Source organism: Anolis sagrei, chromosome 4 (genome assembly GCF_037176765.1).
Source record: "Anolis sagrei isolate rAnoSag1 chromosome 4, rAnoSag1.mat, whole genome shotgun sequence".
In the NCBI taxonomy this organism is placed as follows: Eukaryota; Metazoa; Chordata; class Lepidosauria; order Squamata; family Dactyloidae; genus Anolis; species Anolis sagrei.
In genome coordinates, this window is record NC_090024.1 from 243,816,836 (window position 1) to 243,836,458 (window position 19,623).

At 43.1% G+C, this 19,623-nt stretch overlaps 1 protein-coding gene across 1 annotated transcript in view; it reads left to right on the forward strand.

Annotated features, from left to right (window-relative positions):
- The window catches only part of LOC137096866 (BPI fold-containing family B member 3-like), a 73,716-nt gene extending 56,140 nt beyond the window's left edge, over positions 1-17,576 (forward strand). The window contains exons 14-15 of the mRNA XM_067467119.1: positions 12,120-12,249; positions 17,471-17,576. Coding sequence (XP_067323220.1) covers positions 12,120-12,249; positions 17,471-17,576 — 236 coding nt within the window. The remainder of the gene's footprint in view (positions 1-12,119; positions 12,250-17,470) is intronic.
- The last annotated feature ends 2,047 nt before the right edge of the window (positions 17,577-19,623 follow it).

Here is a 19,623-nt window from a genome sequence, read left to right on the forward strand (position 1 = left end):
GTGAATGGCCATGGACTCTTGGAGTTGCATCACAGCATCTCTGAAGCCCTTTAAACTGGATGTTTCCTGGTTTATGTGGACACAGCCACACTCCTCTATTGCTGTTCCATAAGATGAAAATGCAAGCAGGCTCTGGGCGTCTGCCTAGGACAATGCATCTCTCGCAAGTACTGAAGTAATACCATTTCTTTCTTCTAGGTCCTCTTTCTCTTGGACTACCTCTCCCTCCAATCCCAGGCATTCCCCTGGTGAATGTGACCATCAAAACAACTGTGGTGAGGCTTGAATTACATAGTAGTAGTAGTAGTAGTAGTAGTAGTCGTTGTCGTCGTTGTAGCTATTTCAATTTTTACAACTCTGTAAGGTTGCATTGAGGAACACTACACTGTCTGTTGATCTTGGTGATGCCAGAATTTGCAGTTCTCCTAAGCCCAGAGGGACGCCTGGCAAGCTATTGTGAATAGCAAATCAAGAACCAAAGACTCCACCAGGATGAAGGCAAATGAGAGAGGCTTTATTCAATTTGCGTAAAGGAGACACTTTTACAGCACAGGTGCTCAAAGGGTACAGGTGTAAAAGTACATTCACAAGCAGAGATCTTTATACACATAAGTTCCCATTCATTCACTGACACTGACATGTTTTGAAATTTCCCTTCCTCTTCCCTGATTGGCCAGCTGGTGGAGCCGGCTGGCATTTTTCATGGCCTCTGATTGGCTGGGAGGTGGGCCCAAGCAGCCACACTTCAGTACTGGTGACATAGCCAGGGATCTCCTCCCTGCTGCGCAGGGAAGCCTGGAAGTCTCCAATCAGCCAGTGGAGGTGGTCCGGGAGACATGCCAGCCCTTGGTGTGTTGTCCAGGAATGTAATGAGCAAAGGACAAGTCCAAAACCGATCTGACACGATTATGTAAATGTGTGGTCTTTCCAGATGACACAATGGGGGTTGTTGTCCCAGATGGGTTTCCAAGTCCAGAGACAAAGGGAGAGTCCAGAGATATAGATTTGCAGATGGGATTGCAATCACAATTTCAGTCTGGACCTTTGTCCTGCGACTGTCCAAGATATTCGGGAGATACCTCAGGGCTGTGAACAGATGACCTCCTGTTGGAATCTGGCCCATCTTTTGTCTGAGGTGTATTACCCATCTCTGTTTGGCATGTGTGGGGTCTGTCAGGAATATTGCTTCCAATGCACACTCCACATATCTCATTTGTAGTGCAAAAAAAAAAAAGGAAAGAAAGAAAGAAAGAAAGAACGAACAATACAAGGGATCTTGTTCACTTTGAGAACAGCTGCTCCAGAGTTTTCTGTCCCACTCTCCCCATTTTATCTTTAACATAACTGGATTGTGATCTGAGAACACTCTAGGTAGTAATTCCACTTTTGCTGTTTTCATTACCAACTCCTTTGTTGCAAAATTACCTATGTGAATAGTGAGAGTATTCTTTTCTATTTAGGTTCTGCAACCACCACATTATCAAATAACTCCAGGTGATTTAGTTCTCCCAGGAGTGATTGATTACATTTTATAATTATTGCAGCAAGACTACTTTCTGCCAAAAATGGAAAACTAAAGGACAATAAAATAAAACGTATCAAAAGCATTGCATAAATTAGTATAAAACTGATAAAATAGAAGGTGTGCAGGTGGCTAAATATATTTTGACCAAAAGATTTTTTAGATAAATAAATAAATAAATATTGATTTTAATACATGTATACTTTCAAAAAGAATTAACAATATAACAGTCTGAAATTGGTCTGGGGAAAAGATGGAGGGGTAAATGGAGAAGACAAAAGAAAAAAAGAAAAGTAATTTTTTGGAGAAAAATGGGAAGAAAGGAGAATATTGCGAACCTCCAGAACTAAGTCTGCGTCTACACTGTGGGATCAATTCAGTTTGACTACACTACATTGTAGATGCACCCAGGGACAATCACAAACAATATAAATGGTGTTTGCTTTATGGGAGATGAAACATGAAGAAATGACATGTTTTAAACAACTTATTTTCCCCTTCTCCTTGCTTAGAACGCTCTGGTGTTTTGCCTGTAAAAGCAGAGGATCGGTCAAACAGAAACGTCTCTGAACACAACGCCAGCCAGCAAAGGATGCAAATCTCTTCAATGAATATTTTTGTTTTATTGATCTAATAAGATCCCAGCGGATTGGATCTCTTGCAATTACCATGTAATCCTTTCAATAAACACATTGGCTGTTGCTAACATCTCATAATGGAATCTCTTCCTTATTTTTTCTCAAAATGAGTTCCTGAACCTGCAACGGTGTTTACGGTCAGTTTTGTTTTATATTTTGTGGCTGAGTGCTATCTTTATTTATTATTTTATTTATTTATTATTATTATTATTATTATTATTTTTAAATAATATCTTTATTGAAGTTTTTTAACTTAATACATATTCTGGGTAGATACTTAGGTAAGAAGTGGGGTGGGGGGAGGGGAGGGGGGGACAGGCGAGGCGGGTATGGGGTAAGGGACTAAGAAGTGGGGAATGGAGAAACTGGGGGGGGGAGGGAAATCAGAGGGAAGGAGGGGGAAGGGGGAGGGGGATTGCTTCCCGTCAGTCTTCCGGGGATCTTCAAGTCGTATTGGTTCTTGTACTTCATTGTCAGCGTATTCCTCACTGTCTTCTCTCTTCAGATGTGAGATAAGTCGATTTGTAGAGGGAGTTCCTTGCGTGTAATAAACTCTTTAAAACCTGACCAATTTGTGTGTTTATTTGTCCCTTTTAATTTCTGGGAGAGACTATCCATTTGGATCACATCTAAAACTTTTAAATACCAATCTTCTACACTCGGGACATCTCTTGACTTCCATAATTTTGCTAGCAAAATTCTAGCGGCTGTGCTTAGTAAAAAGATTATTTTTTCTTGATTTTCATTTAATTTATGGTTTGTATCTATAATTCCTAATAAGTATATTTCTGGTAATTGGGGGAAATTGAATTTTATGATTTTTTGCATTGCCTTGTGTACATCCTTCCAGAATTTTTGGACTAGTTTACATTCCCACCATTGGTGGAAGAAGGTCCCCTTTACTTTGCCACATTTCCAACACAAGTCTGAACCATTTTTGTTAAATTTTGAAATCTTTTCCGGAGTGAAATACCAGCGGTAAAACATTTTAAACCAATTTTCCCTTAAGTCGCTGGCTTCTATATACTTTATTTTTGTTGTCCATATTTTTTCCCATTGTTTTATTAATATACTATGTCCAATATCTTTAGCCCATCTTACCTGGCAACTTTTAATTTGTTCTTCCTCAGTGGTCCATGTGAGTAATTGTTGGTAAATAGCTTTTATTAGTTTCTTTTTCCTTTCCATTACCATTTCCCATATTCCTCTATCCTGGTTGAAACCATATCTGCTATCTTCTTTATATTCTTGATAAATTTGGTGGTAATTTAACCATGATATCTTCTTGTTTATCTGCTTTAATTCGTCTAGAGATTTCAATGTTAGACTCTAACATTTATTTATTATTTTATTTATTTATTTCGGGCACTTCTACCCCTCCCTTCTCAACCCCCAAGGGGGGGACTCAGGGCGGCTTACATCCGGCACAATTTGATGCCACAATTCAACAATAAAATACATAACAACAATAACCACAATAGTTAAAACATTCAATTAATACAATAGCAACTAAAAAGCCAATCTAGTGGCCAACGTTCACCGAGTTCTAAAATCCGTAAGTCCATTCAGCATTACCATAGTCCTTTCCACATTCTGGTCGCCTTGTCAGTCTGCCAGATTACCCAAAGGCCTGGTCCCATACCCAAGTTTTCAGCTTCCTTCTGAAGGAGAGGAGGGATGTTGATGACCTAATTTCCCAGGGGAGTGAGTTCCACAGGCGAGGGGCCACCACTGTTTTATGTTTTGGACTATTAAATCACCCAGAAAGTAAGCGCTGTTTTAATTAAACTGTTGAATACAAACTGGGTGTTTGTTTGATACACCTCTGCCTGAATACCGGCAGAGCCCTGGCATCGTGACACAACTGTTCAAATGATTGTACATATGTTGTTCTGAACTACGAAGAGTTCAGAACAACTATTTGTTCTTCACTGTTCATCTGCATGGCATTTTTCTCTCTCTGGCAAGGCAGTATGTGGCTGATCAAATGTGAATGGCGCATGATTTTCATTTCATCACAAGGCTCTTTTCTCCTTTTCCTGACCTGTGATACTGGCTTCAACTTGATCGCCTTTTTATAGACCAAACCCAGCCAAGAATGAGGAAAAAATTTCCAAATTGTTGAGCTGGACAGGGAAGTGTACTTTAACAACCTTGGAAAATAATCAGATAAACACAAAGCTTAAACTTCTTCTTGACCAACCAGTTGTTCCATGATTCTGAACGCCTGGACAAGAAAGTGTCCACAAAGATAATAACACATGCTTGCCTTTGATTCTTTGGGAATATGATTGAATAGTTCACTTTAGGAATTTCTAGATCCTCCCCTGGAAGTTGACTATAGAGACCCCCCAAACTGAGAACTGGTTTTCAGGTGGAGTGTGACCCCATGTAACATAAGCTGAATCCCTATTCCTGGATCTGTCCTTTGACTGAACAGGGGTATCGCTTTGTCTGTATTAAGCTTTGATTAGTTTACCCTCATTAGTTTACCAGTCCATTACAGCTGCCAGGAACCTGTTTAGCTGTTGCAACTCAGGGTAGTTTTCACCTTGCTCCAGACACCACCACACCAAGGCTGTAGGTTTTTGTAGTTTATTGAGAGAAGCAAAATCAAAACAAAGAAATAGAAATGCAATAGTTCCATAGGTAAAATAGAGGCTTAAATGTAAAGGCAAAGTTCCCAAGATCCAAAAGCAAAAACAGGAAGCATATTCCCTTAGCAATAGTCAAACAAAAGTCCATGGTAAACAGTTAAAAACAAGACCCAAATCCCAGACTCAGGAAGCCAGAAGCGTGCTGCGAAAAGCCAAGGGAAATCTCCAAAAGTTAACATGGGAAGAACAATGTTGGACTGACAACAACTGCCTGTCAGCTACAAGACTAAATAACCTTTGTGAACATGAAAGCATTGCGTTGACCTTGGGCACCTTTGACTTCTCGCTTGCTGGCCAAGCGAGTGCTTCTCTGAAGCCCTAATTGCAAAAGATCTCATCTGCTCATTAGTTCATTATCTGCAAGGCTATGCTACCCCTTCTCTGGGTCCAGCTGGGACTGATCCTCCACCTGGCCGTGTGGGATTTCACTCTCGCTATCAGTCTCTAACTGCAGGAACATTCCTTTCTCCGGGGAACTGACTTGTTGTTTCTCCTTCAGCAGCCACATGATCAGCCCCATCTGAAACATATACAGGAATCTGTAAACCATCAGCCTCCTCATCATCCTGCGGGAAATCAGGCTCAGCAAAATCAGGCCCAGAAGGCCCAAACAGCTCAGCTTCAGACTCAGAGTCAAGCTGAGTCACAACATTAGCCCAGGAATCACTCCCTTGACATTAGGTGTAAATGAGTAGTAGAATTCGGTGTCATCTGCATATCGGTGGGACAGCATGCCAAAACTCCGGATGATCTCTCCCAGTTGTTTCATGTATATGTTAAACAGCATGGGGGACAAAATGGAACCCTGAGGGACTGTACAGGTCAACAGCTGGGGGCTCGAACAGGAGTCTCCCAGCATCACCTTCTGGGTATGGCCCTCCATGATGGGCCAGAGCCACTGAAGAACAGTGCCTCCAAGCCCCATTCCAGAAATGTGACTCACAATGATCAATGTTATCGAAACCTGCTTTGAGTCCACCTTTAAATCTCTTTTCCTGTCCTCCAACATTTTGTTTTCCGTTCTTCTGCTTTGGGAGACAGTGGCTGGGCATCCGGACAACGTGGCAAATCCAGCAGAGTTGATGGTGTAGAACCATGGCTTCAGTTCTGGTGGTCTTTGCTTCTTCTTCCAAACACTGACATTTCCCCACCTGTCTTCCCAAGAGATTTGCAGGATTTTTCTTAGGTGACACTGATGGAATCATTCAAGGAGTTGAGTGTGACATCTGTAGACAGTCCACGTTTCGCAGGCCTATACCAGGGTTGGGAGGACAATGACTTTATAAACAAGCACCTTGGTATCCCTACGGATGTCCCAGTCCTCAAACACTCTCTGCTTCATTCAGAAGAATGCTGCACTCGCAGAGCTTGGGTGGTGTTGTATTTCAGTGTCAATGTTGACTTTTGTGGAGCAGTGGCTGCCAGGGGAGCGGAAATGGTCAACATTTTCTAATGTTACACCATTAAGCTGTATTTCTGGCATTGGAGAAGAATTGGCTGGTGACTGCTGGAAGAGCACTTTGGTTTTCTCATTAGACAGGCCGAGCTCGTATGCTTCTGCAAAGGCGACCCAGGTATTCATTGACGGTCAGAAAGCAATTCAAGCTTTGCACTGATTTCAAGCTTTGCACTTATGCAGGATTGTTAAAGCAAGTTCACATGCCTAGCTCAAAAATGTACACAAGATTTCCTCATTCTTGGCTGGCTTTGGGTTATAAAAAAGGTGGTCAAGCTGAAGCCAGTGTCAAAGGGAGGAAAAGGAGAACAGAGGCATACGGTCTGAAAAACTTTTGTGGCACTAATTCGGGCCAACAATCCATCTCAGGAGGTTCGGGTAAGCTCTAATACATTTCTCTCTTGAAAGGCAACATGAGCACCATTTCTTGGATTCTACGGACTAAACCTGAAACAAAGTGTGCATCTACATTGTAGAATTAAACTACTTTGACAAAACTTTAACAGCCAGGGCTAAATGCCATGAAAACCTCAGAGTTGTACCTTAGATATGTGATTCCTCATTGTGTGAGTAGGATTGTCTTCCAAGTTTGGCAACCTGGGTGGATCCATAGGTGACCGAGGAGCCCTATTCTTGACCCGCATCTTCTCCCGCAGTGAGGGCATCGGTTTCCAGATGGAAGGTGGTCCCAGTCGGGGTTGACTTGACACGCCTTCCTCTTGGCATGTTTCTCTCTTTTGCCCTCCATTTGTGACACTTCAAATTCTACAGCACTGCTGCTCACAGCTGACCTCCAAGGGCCAAGGCTTCCCAGTTCTCAGTGTCAATGCCGAGTTTTTAAGGTTGGCTTTGAGCCCATCTTTGCATCTCTTTTCCTGTCCTCCAATATTCCTTTTCCATTTTGAGTTCGGAGTAGAGCAACTGCTTTGGGAGATGGTGGCCAGATATCCGGACAATGTGGCCGGTCCAGTGGAGTTGATGGCGGAGGACCATCGCTTCGATGCTGGTGGTCTTTGCTTCTTCCAGCATGCTGACATTTGTCCGCTTGTCTTTCCAAGAGGTTTGCAGGATTTTTCGGAGGCAACAGTGATGGAATGTTCCAGGAGTTGCATATGACATCTGTAGACTGTCCACGTCTCGCAGGCATACAGTGGGGTTGGGAGGACAATAGCCTTATAAACAAGCACCTTGGTTTTCCTATGGATGTCCTGGTCCTCAAACAGTCTCTGCTTCATTCAGAAAAATGCTGCACTCACAGAGCTCAGGCTGTTGTTGATTTTTAGTGTCAATGTTGACTTTTGTGGAGAGGTGGCTGCCAAGGGCGTGGAAATGACTGTAAAGAGTTGTAAAGAGCGCTGGTGTCTCACTAAAATACAGCTCCCAGGATTCCATAGCATTGAAGTGATGTCAAATTGGCTTAATTCTTCTGTGTAGATGCTCTCAAGGACTGTCAAAGACATTTTTGTGTGTGTGTCAGGAACAATTTAAGAAACTGCAAGTTGCTTCTGGTTTGAGAGAATTGGCTGTCTGCAAGGATGTTGCTCAGGGGACATTGCCCAGATGTTTTGATGTTTCACCATCCTTTTGGGAGGCTTCTCTCATGTCCCTGCATGGGGAGCTGGAGCTGGCAGAGGGAGCTCATCTGTGCTCTTCCCGTATTTGAACCTCATAGATTTGAACCATTGCACAACCTCTTTTCATGGCTTGAAGCGGGTTACAAAATAATTGAAACACATAAACATTGTAAAAGTATGACAAATGCACATATTGAAATGCTACCAGGACATACAGACATGGATGTGCAAAGTGTTGCAATAGTGCAATTCTTGGAAGACTGCACTGTACAATTGACACCACTTTAGGGAAGTAATGCTACCCCTCTATTCCACCTTGGTGAGACCACACCTGGAATATTGTGTCCGATTCTGGGCACCACAATTCAAGAGAGGTATTGACAAGCTGGAATGTGTCCAGAGGAGGGCGACTAAAATGATCAAGGGTCTGGAGAACAAGCCCTATGAGGAGTGGCTTAAGGAGCTGGGCATGTTTAGCCTGAAGAAGAGGAGGCTGAGAGGGGATATGATAGCCATGTATAAATATGTGAGAGGAAGCCACAGGGAGGAGGAGGGAGCAAGCTTGTTTTCTGCTTCCCTGGAGACCAGGACGCAGAACAATGGCTTCAAACTACAAGAGAGGAGATTCCATCTGAACACGAGGAAGAACTTCCTGACTGTGAGAGCCGTTCAGCAGTGGAACTCTCTGCCCCGGAGTGTGGTGGAGGCTCCTTCTTTGGAAGCTTTTAAACAGAGGCTGGATGGCCATCTGTCAGGGGTGATTTGAATGCAATATTCCTGCTTCTTGGCAGAATGGGGTTGGACTGGATGGCCCATGAGGTCTCTTCCAACTCTTTGATTCTATGATAGGAAACGATCAGGGACAGATAATCACCTCTCAATGAAAGATTGCCCCAGGCACTGCCAGGCCATCAAATGCTAATCAAGGTGGTCAGTTGAAACATTCACACCCAGCTCCAGCAGACAAGAATCCTTTGTCCCGCCCTGGTCATTCCACAGATATATAAACCCTTTTTCCTAGTTCCAACAGACCTCACTACCTCTGAGGATGCTTGCCATAGATGCAGGCGAAACGTCAGGAGAGAATGCCTCTTGAACATGGCCATATAGCCCGAAAAAACCTACAACAACCCGATGGATTGATTTGTTTAATGCATAGGAAAAGCCCTTGAAACAATAATTTTCCTCCGCAGGGGTGAGAAATTCAAGATGTGGAAGATTCTGGGAGTTGTAGTCTTCTGTGGCCTGCTGAGCCCCGCTTTAGGAAGAATTCCAGACATTAGGGCTGCCTTAAGCGATGGCATACTGGTGGAAGGTAAGAAAGTCCATTGAATTGTTTAGGGTGGAAAACAATCCTTAAGGGCGTTGTCAGTCTTTTCCTTGCCCACCTGTTGCATGCCGGGGACATTCGGGCTTGGAAGTGATGTGCATTATATGCTTATTGCAGTGGTTCTCAACCTTCCTAATGCCGTGACCCCTTAATACGGTTCCTCATGTGGTGGTGACCCCCAACCATAACATTGTTTTTGTTGCTACTTCATAACTGTCATTTTGCTCCTGTTATGAATCGTCATGTAAATATCTGATATGCAGGATGTATTTTCATTCACTGGACCAAATTTGGCACAAATACCCAATACTCCCACATTTGAATACTGGTGGGGTTGGGGGGTGGAGTTGATTTTGTCATTTGGGAGTTGAAGTTGCTGGAATTGATAGTTCCCCTACAATCTGAGAGCATTCTGAGCTCCACCAACGATGAAATTGAACCAAACTTGGAACATAGAACTCCCATGACCAACAGAAAATACTGTTAAGGGTTTGGTGGGTACTGACCTTGAGTTTTGGAGTTGTAGTTCACCTACATCCAAAAAAACCACTGTGGACTCAAACAAAAAAGGATCTGGACCAAACTTGGCACAAATACTCAATATGTCCAAATGTGAACATTGGTGGAGTTTGGGGAAAATAGACCTTGACATTTGGGAGTTGTAGTTTCTGGGATTTATAGTTCGCCTACAATCAAAGAGCATTTTGAATTCCACCAATGATGGAATGGAACCAAACTTGGAACACAGAACTCCCATGACCAATAGAAAATACTGTAAGGATTTGGTGGGTATTGACCTTGAGTTTTGGAGTTGTAGTTCACCTACATCCAAAAAGCACTGTGGGCTCAAACAATGATGGATCTGGACCAAACGTGGTACAAATACTCAACACGCCCAAATGTAAAAACTGGTGGAGTTTGGGGAAAATATACCTTGACATTTGGGAGTTGTAGTTTCTGGGATTTATAGTTCGCTACAATCAAAGAGCATTTTGAATTCCACCAATGATGGAATGGAACCAAACTTGGAACACAGAACTCCCATGACCAATAGAAAATACTGTAAGGATTTGGTGGGTATTGACCTTGAGTTTTGGAGTTGTAGTTCAGCTACATCCAAAAAGCACTGTGGGTTCAAGCAATGATGGATCTGGACCAAACATGGTACAAATACTCAACACATCCAAATGTAAAAACTGGTGGAGTTTAGGGAAAATATACCTTGACATTTGGGAGTTGTAGTTGCTGGGATTTGTAGTTTTCAAGCGGTCTACCCCCCTGTTTAAGGTGTTCCATTGACTGCCATTTATTTTCCGGTCCCAATTCAAGGTGCAGGTTCTTACCTACAAATCCCTGAACTCCCAAATGACAAAACTAATGTTTTAGAGCAGCAGTTCTCAACCTGGGGGTCGCGATCCCCAGAGGGGTCGCTGGGCCATTTTTGGGGGGTCGCGAAGGCGCCTCGGTTGGCCCCGCTCCCTCCGCCTCCTCAAAATGGCTGCCGGCTGGCAAGGGCGCAGTTGAGGACCCTTTGCACAAGGCGTTGCCTTGCGCGAGGCTTCCCCCGCCGCCCTCGCGCTCCCGCCGAGTGACAGGGGCACGGGGGAGGGCGAGGACCCCTTCGCGCCATCCGGCTGGGATGTGAACAGGGCAAGAGGCTCCATGTAAGGCCAGGCCGTGTGGGGGATCCTCCCATGCCCGGCTTTTACCGCCTGCCGAGCTTGCCAGAGGCACGAGCCTCCCTGCCGGATCTGGGCCCAGACTCCAGAACGCACCAAGCAATGTCAAGGTATGTATATTTTCCCCAAACTTCTCCAGTATTTTATGTTGGTAATTAGAGTTCTGTATGCCAGGTTTGGATCAATTCCATGATTGTCAGAGTTCAGAATGCTTTTTGATGGCAGGTGAACTATACATCCAAGCAACTGCAACTCCCAAATGTCAGTCTATTTTCCCCAAACTCCACCAGTGTTCAAATTTGGGCATATTGAGTATTTGTGCCACGTTTGGTCCAGATCCATAGTTGATTGGGTTCACAATGCTTTCCAGATGTAGGTGAACTACATCTCCCCTAAATCACTGTCAATTTCTCCCAAACCGCTCCAGTATTTTTTGTTTGACATGTGAGTTCTGTGTGGAGGTCTCAGTGGTCTGTGGAAATCAGAGCTGAATCGGTTGAAGGTACTGCAAATCCCATCATCTGTCTTCCATACTCCCCCAAACATATTTTTTCTGATTAATTACAATGCTTTAGTTATGTTGAATTTGTAACAATGAAAGCACATCCTGCCTATCAGATATTTACATTACAATTCGTAACAGTAGCAAAATTACAGTTATAAAGGAGCAGCAAAAATAATTTTATGGTTGGGGGTCACCACCACATGAGGAAGCATATTTAGGGGTCCCGGTGTTAGAAAGGTTGAGATCCACTGTTTTAGAGTGATGGTCACTCGTTGGCCTGAGAGGTGTCTTGTGTCCAAATTTGGTGTCAATTCGTCCAGTGGTTTTTTGAGTTATGCTAATCCCATAAACAAACATTACATTTTTATTTATATAGCAACTAGCCATCCCCTGCCACATGAGGCTGGATGACTATCTGTCGGGGGTGCTTTGAATGTGATTTTTCTGTTTCTTGACAGAATGGGGTTGGACTGGGAATTGGAGGCCAAAAAAAGCTGGGGGGCCGCAGTTTGAGGATGCCTTGTTTATGGCTTTGTAGATTACAACCTGCACCTTGAATTGGGACTGGAAACTTATCAGCAGCCAGTGGAGCTGATTTACGAGGGGCTTCGTGCAGTCCCTATAATTTGCTCCGGTTAGAAGCCTAGAAAATCAATATTTGAAGCAGAATATACAATTAAAACCATGTAAACATTAAAACCGAAATAAAAACACAGAGCTTCCACCAACCCATATGTCTCTTTCGTGTGGTCTCAAAGATATAGTTTGTGATTCAGTCCTTACAGAAATTTTCGAGGAAACCGGCCTTCTAGAGACTCACCTGAAAGGCCTTGGGCTTTCTGACATACGCCTTGAAGAACCGCACGGTGTGGTTGGCAATATTGTTGGGTAAGTAGAAACAGAGATTGTCAAAATTGAATGCTGGTGATGTCGAGCACCCCCCCCCCCAAATAAGGGATAGTGACTTATAGTTCTTTAAGGACAAGGGCAGCATTGGGCCAGCAGGAGCGCAGGGATCCTGGGAACCTTCCTGAAAGTCTCTTATGAACCTAGGGACGATACTTTTGTGGATTTATCATTTGATTCTTACGGATTTGCCATTTACTATGAACTCCTTTCTGTCCCCTGCATGGATTACCTTTATAAAATTCTATCCTTTTGGGTTTTTTATACGTATAAAATTATATTTCTGGTTCTTTCATGGCCAGAACCCCTTTCCCTCCTCCTGGCCTTTGTTTCCTCTCAAACCCATGAAGAAATCCCACCAGAAAAGAGCTATTGAGCCGCAAATCATTCAGAATGTTTATCAATCATTTCCCTTTGCATGGATAATAGATCCGGCCAGCTGTTTTGCCCCTCGGAGGACAGCCCAGGCATTTCACCTTGCCCTTTAGCAGAAATATCATTTTCCTACCAGGAGGACAAAGAGTTCCCTTTTGCCCTCCCTTTGATTTACTCAATTGCACCTTCACGACAACACAATTGTATCAGTCTCATCTCCACAAACGCCCTGTTTGCCAGCCTGGAAAACAACCGGACTTCCTCATATATGGTGATTTGCACCCTTCAAAGGACAATAAGCTGCATTGGCTGCATTTTTCCTTTGTTTCGCTGAGCACATGGCCAGTTTCCATTGACCCATTCATGAACTCTCTTTGTGTTCTGTTGTCCCGCCTCCCCTCTTCTGATTCGCTGGCCAGTGGGCGACAGGAGCCCTCCCCCTTGGATCCAGCACGCCCCTGAAGCTCCCTGATTGGTCCAGGAGCCCAGGGGGTGGGAGGCTCCTCCCCAGCTGCTCGCCCTGTTGCCCAATCACAGCGGGGAACGTCAGAGGAGCCGGGGCGGGAAGTTTGAACTCTGGGTTTTCAAAAATTGTATAAATATGCCTGCATCACTGTGCTCCTGCATGCTTGTAGTGGAATTATTCCTACAATGCATCTGATCCCAGCTGAATTGCTAATAAAGACACCTCGATTGCTGAACTTCTTCCGCTTTGGTGAGGATTTATTATTTAATTATTTTTGCTGCTGACATTGGCTTTGCTGGCCTCACCAAGGTTCCAGGACTCTTTTTGGTGCGGTCCTCAGGATCTCCTCAGCTGGGGAGATCCTCCTAAAAGCAGCTCGATATCACTGGTGCTTGGTGTCTTTGAAGACCACTCTTGTATGCAAGTGATGTCTGGTTTTAGGATTACCATTATGCTGTTGCACGCTGGGCCTGTGCATATGACTGTAGACAGGACATAAATTCTGTGTGCCCAACAGGATGCCGGGGCTGCCTCAGATTAAAGGCCCTTGGATTCCCCCAAACAGAGTCTTTAGATTGCTTAAAGATCGAACAAAGTTCTTTATTAATGAAAACAAACAGGTACTTTCAAGCTTTCTTAACAGTCTATTGACTCTCTCTCTCAATCTTGTCCACAGGGAACAGGCACTATCTTCATAACTGTAACTAATGGGGAAATCCTTAACTTCTAATCTGGGCAGTCTGTCTTTGCCTCTGTTGGCATGGAGCCCCTGCACCCGGTACCAACTGCTTCTGGCTTCTGCGAGAGACCCTTACCAAGCAGAGCTTTGTAGACTTCCAGGGGAAAAAGAATTCAGGTTTCAGTGATGGCTGAATGAAGTCCTTCATTCAGCCATCACTGAATTCAGCAAAGGAGCTGTAAGGGCTGTAAAACCCCGGTCAGGCTGTAGGCTGTATATCTCCCCGGCCAAGCCGTAGGGCTGTATAACCCCGGCCAAGCTGTAAAGCTGTATGTCTCCCGGCCAAGCCGTAGAAGACGAAGCTTTCTACAGGAGCTCTTGGTATTATCTCGATGGTGGTCCCTCACCTGTGGAATACACTCCCTGGGGAAATTAGGTCATCGACATTCCTCCTCTCTTTTAGAAGGAAATTAAAAACATGGATTTTGGACCAGGCTTTCGGGTAATCTGGCAGATAGACAAAGGACAAGCGACGACTAGAATTGATGGATTTTGCAATGTGGAATTGAATTTACGGACTCTGAGCTGGCAAACGTTGAGCACTAGATTGGTTTTAGGGATTGTGATGTATAATGGATTGTTTTTAATTGTTTTAATTACTGTTTATATATGTTTTATTTTATCTTGTTGTTGTGCTGGCATTGAATTGTGCCTTTTGTAAGCCGCCCTGAGTCCCCCCTCGGGGGTTGAGAAGGGCGGGGTAGAAGTGCGAGAAATAAATAAATACATTGATTATTTGTCCTTCAGAAGTTTGGTTCCATCTGAACGTAGAGGTTGTATGCTATGATTTCTTGGTTTGTAGATGACCTTTGTGGCTTTTAAAAAATACCTGAGCATCATGGGTACCTGCAAAGTGTTGGATTTCTTCAGCCTTCTTTGTCCACCAGATGTTCTTGACTTCTCTGGTCCTTCTTTGGACCTCAGCTTTTGCACTGGCATAGATCTTTTCCTTAGCAGCGCTGTTGGTGTCTCTCTGCCATGTTTGAAGGCTTTCCTTTCCTTTCCTTATCAATTAGCTGTTTGTCATTTTTGTCAAGTCAATCTTGATGTTTCTTAGTTTGATATCTAATGGTTTCTTCACAGGCTGTGATGATGGAGGTCTCCAGTTTGTTCCAATGTTCCTCAACATTTTCGGGGTGTTCTATAGGTAGATGATCTTTGAGTGTTGTTTGGAGAAGGCTCATTTGGAGGCTTCCTGAAGGGCTTGGGTGTTCATTTTGTGCCTTGTCTTTCTTCCTTGGAGTCTGCATTTGGGGGCAATCTTGATAGCCATCGTAGATCTGATTAACCTGTGGTCTGTCCAGCAGTCGTCAGTGCCTGTCGTGACTCTTGTGAGATTTTATTAGAGACTAGTTCCATACTGAGTGCTGTCGGAAATCATGGGTGGTGAATGGGGGTTGAGGCAACAATATTTGTACTTTGTTGAATTTTGTAAAACTGTATGCTATTGGCAAGATGGATGGATTGTATCCTTGAATGACTGGCTTGACCTTGAAGGAGCTGTGGGTGGCCATGGCCGACAGGGAGCTCTGGCGTGGGCTGGTCCATGAGGTCACGAAGAGTCGGAAGCAACTGAACAAATGAATCATTATCATCATCATCATCATCATCATCATCATCATCATCGTCTTTATTTAATATCCCGCCACCATCTCCCCAATGGGGACTCGGGGCGGCTTACATGAGGCCAAGCCCAACAGCATATTACAACAACAACAACAACAACAATGCTATTGTCACAAAACCCATTAAAAATTTATGACACAAAAAAGGAAAGAGCAATTGCACATCAGGGGAGCACTTTGGATGTCTTCTCAACTATTCACATTTTGCAGAGCCCACTTCCCCATGTGATGTAGTTCTATCACACTGTGCTGATGTGCATTAAGGGCTTCATGTTGGATCCCCCCGCCAACCTTGCTTGTGTTGGATTAGTGGGTTTTAAACACATTGCAGTAAACTTTCACAGCGTGCGTAGTTAAACTACTGTTGCAACTCAGAGTAAGTTTCGCCTTGCTTCCAAACACCACCACACAAGAGCTGTAGCTTTATAGTTTATTGAGGGAAAAGTCCAAGTCAAAATAAAGAATAAGCATTGCAAAGTTCCAAAGATTTAGGTTAAATGCAGAATATAGTTCCAAAGATATTTAGGTAAAAACAAGAGGCACAATCCTATAGGCAAAGTCCAAAACAGAGTCCATGGTACAAGCAATAAAACAATTGCCCCAAGAATCACAAAGTAAGAAATCCCAAGCGTGCTGCTTTCCAGCTAAGGTTATTCCATGAAGCTTTCAGGCTAACAAGCTACATTGAACTGATGCTTTCTCTTTGTTTGCAGGAAGCCTAAATACCTTTCTAACATGAAAACATTATGCTCTCACCGATATGAAAGCATTGCGATGACCTTTCCCTGAACTGGCTTCTCGTCTGCTGGCCAGGCAAGAACTCCGCCTGACCCGCAAATCAAGACGAGCTTGCTGGGTCAGGTCAATGTCAAGGCTGTCTGCACTTTCACTATCAGCATGGAAAGGAGGCAAAAGCCTCTCCACCTGTTCGTTATCTCCTTTGTTAAAATTCTTTTCTTCTGAGAACCGCGGTGTTGACTCTGCACTGTCTGTGGGAGCCTCAGAAAAAGACCTGGAAATGCTGGAAATGCAACGAGCATGAAGGCAGCTTTTTCCATCTATGGTGGAGCTGTGTAGAATCTCAGAAGTACTGGAAAGATATTCATGAAGAAATGCAGAAAATAATAAAAATTTTCCAAGGAAAGCAGAATACTATCTATTGGGAATTGCAGATGCTGACATAAAATTATATCCAAATGAGGATATTCTGTTTATGTATATGACAACAACCACTAGAATTGTTTTTGCGAAACTTTGGAAACTGAAAGAAATACCAGATAAACTCCTCTGGATAAACAAGGTGAATGAAATTAAGGACATGGACAAGTTAACTTTTTTATTAAAAAAGAATACAGGCAATCCAATCAAACAAACTAATTGGTCAATAATTGATGATTATATTGAAACTAATTACAAGGACTTATAACCGTACTGAGGATATAATGATGATGTAAATTGGATTAAATATAAGACATGGATTAAAGAAGAGACTGAACGGGCAGAATCAGAAGGAAGTCCAACTTTTTGTTTTTTTTACTTTTTGATTTTTGACTTTTTGATTTTCTTGTTATTTTAGGATGTTTTTTTTCTTTTTCTTTCTTTTTTTAATCACTTTTTCACAAGGGGATTATTGCCACTGTCTTTTCAATTTTCCTACTTTTCTTTCTTCTTGAATTATTCCCCCACTTTCGCTGTAATCTATAAAGCTCAAGAAAAATCTATTTTAAAAAAAGACCTAGCAGCAGGCCCAGAGATCTGAGGCACAGAAAAAGAGCCAGGAATCTGAATCCCATCATCCTCATCATCAGAGAACATCTCAGCCACAACAACTACTGTGTACTGGAGATAGCTTGAAGCTGTTTTAAAAAGTCAGTGTAGATGGGGTTCTTGTCACTTCCTTTGGCTGAAAAATAGCATTACAGCAACTCCAGTTTCATTCTGCTACTAAAGTTGTCTAAGTACATCCCCTTTCTGACTGATTTCAATCTCTTTCTTCAGGCTCAAAACTGATGAAGTTATGCTCAACAATATTGTGTTTGTCTTCCTTAATGACATACTAGAAGAGCATTGGTCCATTCGTCTGGGCACCACCGGCAACGCGTGAGTATTGTGATCTTGTTTTTTTGGTTGCAAAATAAACAGATTTTGCTGCTGACGGAGGAAATAAGTTTGGGCCTTTAAGGTATTTTACAAGTATTTATAATAATGCATGCCCACAGTAGTGCCAGATGATACAGGAATGTTAACAATTCTCTCTAAATCAGGTTTGAAAACAAAGTTCAGAAGTGATTACAAGATTGTAATTGTACTTTAAAAATACAATTCATTATGCACCCAATGACAAAGCCCCTATAAAAACAATGTATAACCATTGCTATATCTAAGTGGCTCATGGTATTAATCATTACAGTTAAGACCTTTCTTGTAGGTAATAGTATTACTTATTTGCAAAGGAATTTTGTTGTACTTTAGAGAAAGAAGTTGGTTGCATAAACAGACACCTACTAAGAGTGTGTGTTGCACTCCAGGACAGGAAAGGTCCTTGACTTTAAACACCACACCGTTGAATAGGGAAACAATCCTTTTATTGAAGATAATTAAAAAGCAATAAAGTAAAAAGCACTTTAAAGAAATAGGTAAATCCAATTAGGTAGGAAGATAAGCAGGAACAAAGTAGCCCAGGGTAATAGTCCAGAAAAGTCCATAAAAACAAAGTCAAAACTTCCCAAATAAAATGCAAGAAATCAAGAAACATGAATCCAATGCATGAATACAAAAACAGAATCCAAGAATCAAAACCATGAAATAAAGGCACTTAAAACATGAATTTACCAAGCAAAGCTTCCATGAAACAAGGACAAAATCTTGTCTTGATTCCAAACGATGCTTCATCTGACTACATATCCTGTACTTGAGACTTTTATCTCCTCGTTAGCTATGTCTCTAGCACTTAGATAGTGGTTTTGCTTTAGGTGAGAATTTCTTATCTTTTTCTCTCAGAGCCTGGCAGACCACCAAAGCCACTGTTCAGCTTTCTTGTTTTGACTGATCTCCTCCCGTCTATCTATTTGCTCATTAATTTCTGCAGCTGGGCCAAGTGCTGAGCTGTTTTCATGTTCCCTATCATAGGAACTCTCTGGAAACAATTCAGGGAGCACTCCATTATCCCCACACCCCTCAGGGACATTCTCATGGGAAACTACACTTTGAACAGGAATCTCATGGTCATTCTCTACATCAATATAATTGACCAAACCATTGCTATCTTGAAACTCATTGACATCACTCCCCACATCCAAAGCACTCTGATCCTGAAGCACAATCACAGGCTGAGCTCTAACAGTGTGTCAACATCAGCTGCTTATTCTGTAACCAGTCCAAAGCACTATGCTCCAACCAAATCTAATGTGGCCCCACGTTGTTGTCCACACCAATCTGCTGGACAAGTTACATGCCCATCCCATGGGCCATGTCCTGTTCTGGTGCTGCTGCCACCACTTCCATGCCACGGAAAGCTTACCTGCACATCATCATTTCTCTTGAGATCACAAATGGGGTCCGAGTCAGGGGTTCAAAAAGGAGGGTTTGTTCCATCACATAGAGAAGGAGGATGGCATGTCACCTTCTGCCCAATTTGTGGATTATATGGCCAAACTAGACCTGACCTAGCTGTCCAAACAACAAAAGAGCCTTCAGCTTCCAGAACACACTGTTTGATTTGGCCAAAAAAAGATGGATCCACCCTGGACTCAGTCGAGTCTCCTCATGACTTGGGGTGAGTTTGCCTTTTTGTTTTGCTGCTATAGATGTGGTCTTGGTCTACTGACTCAGATGTAAGACTTCATCATACGTGTCTTCGGCAACATTGTGGGACACTTTTGCCTCAGTTTAGGACGCTTTCGCCTGAGGTCCTAAGGGTGTATTTTCACTGACACTTGGACTCAAAAAGGGGGGGGGGGGCGCATCTGTGGTTGTTGCACAAAGCTATTTACCTAAACCTTGAACCACATTAACAGCAATCACTCTGCACATGGTTTGAGGACACAGTTTAGCTTCTAGCAATGCAGATCTGGAGCCCTCCATTTCTTATCAGCATCGCCTTTTCTGGCTAGTTAAGATGTGTTCCATCTCCCAGGAGCCTGATTTGCCTT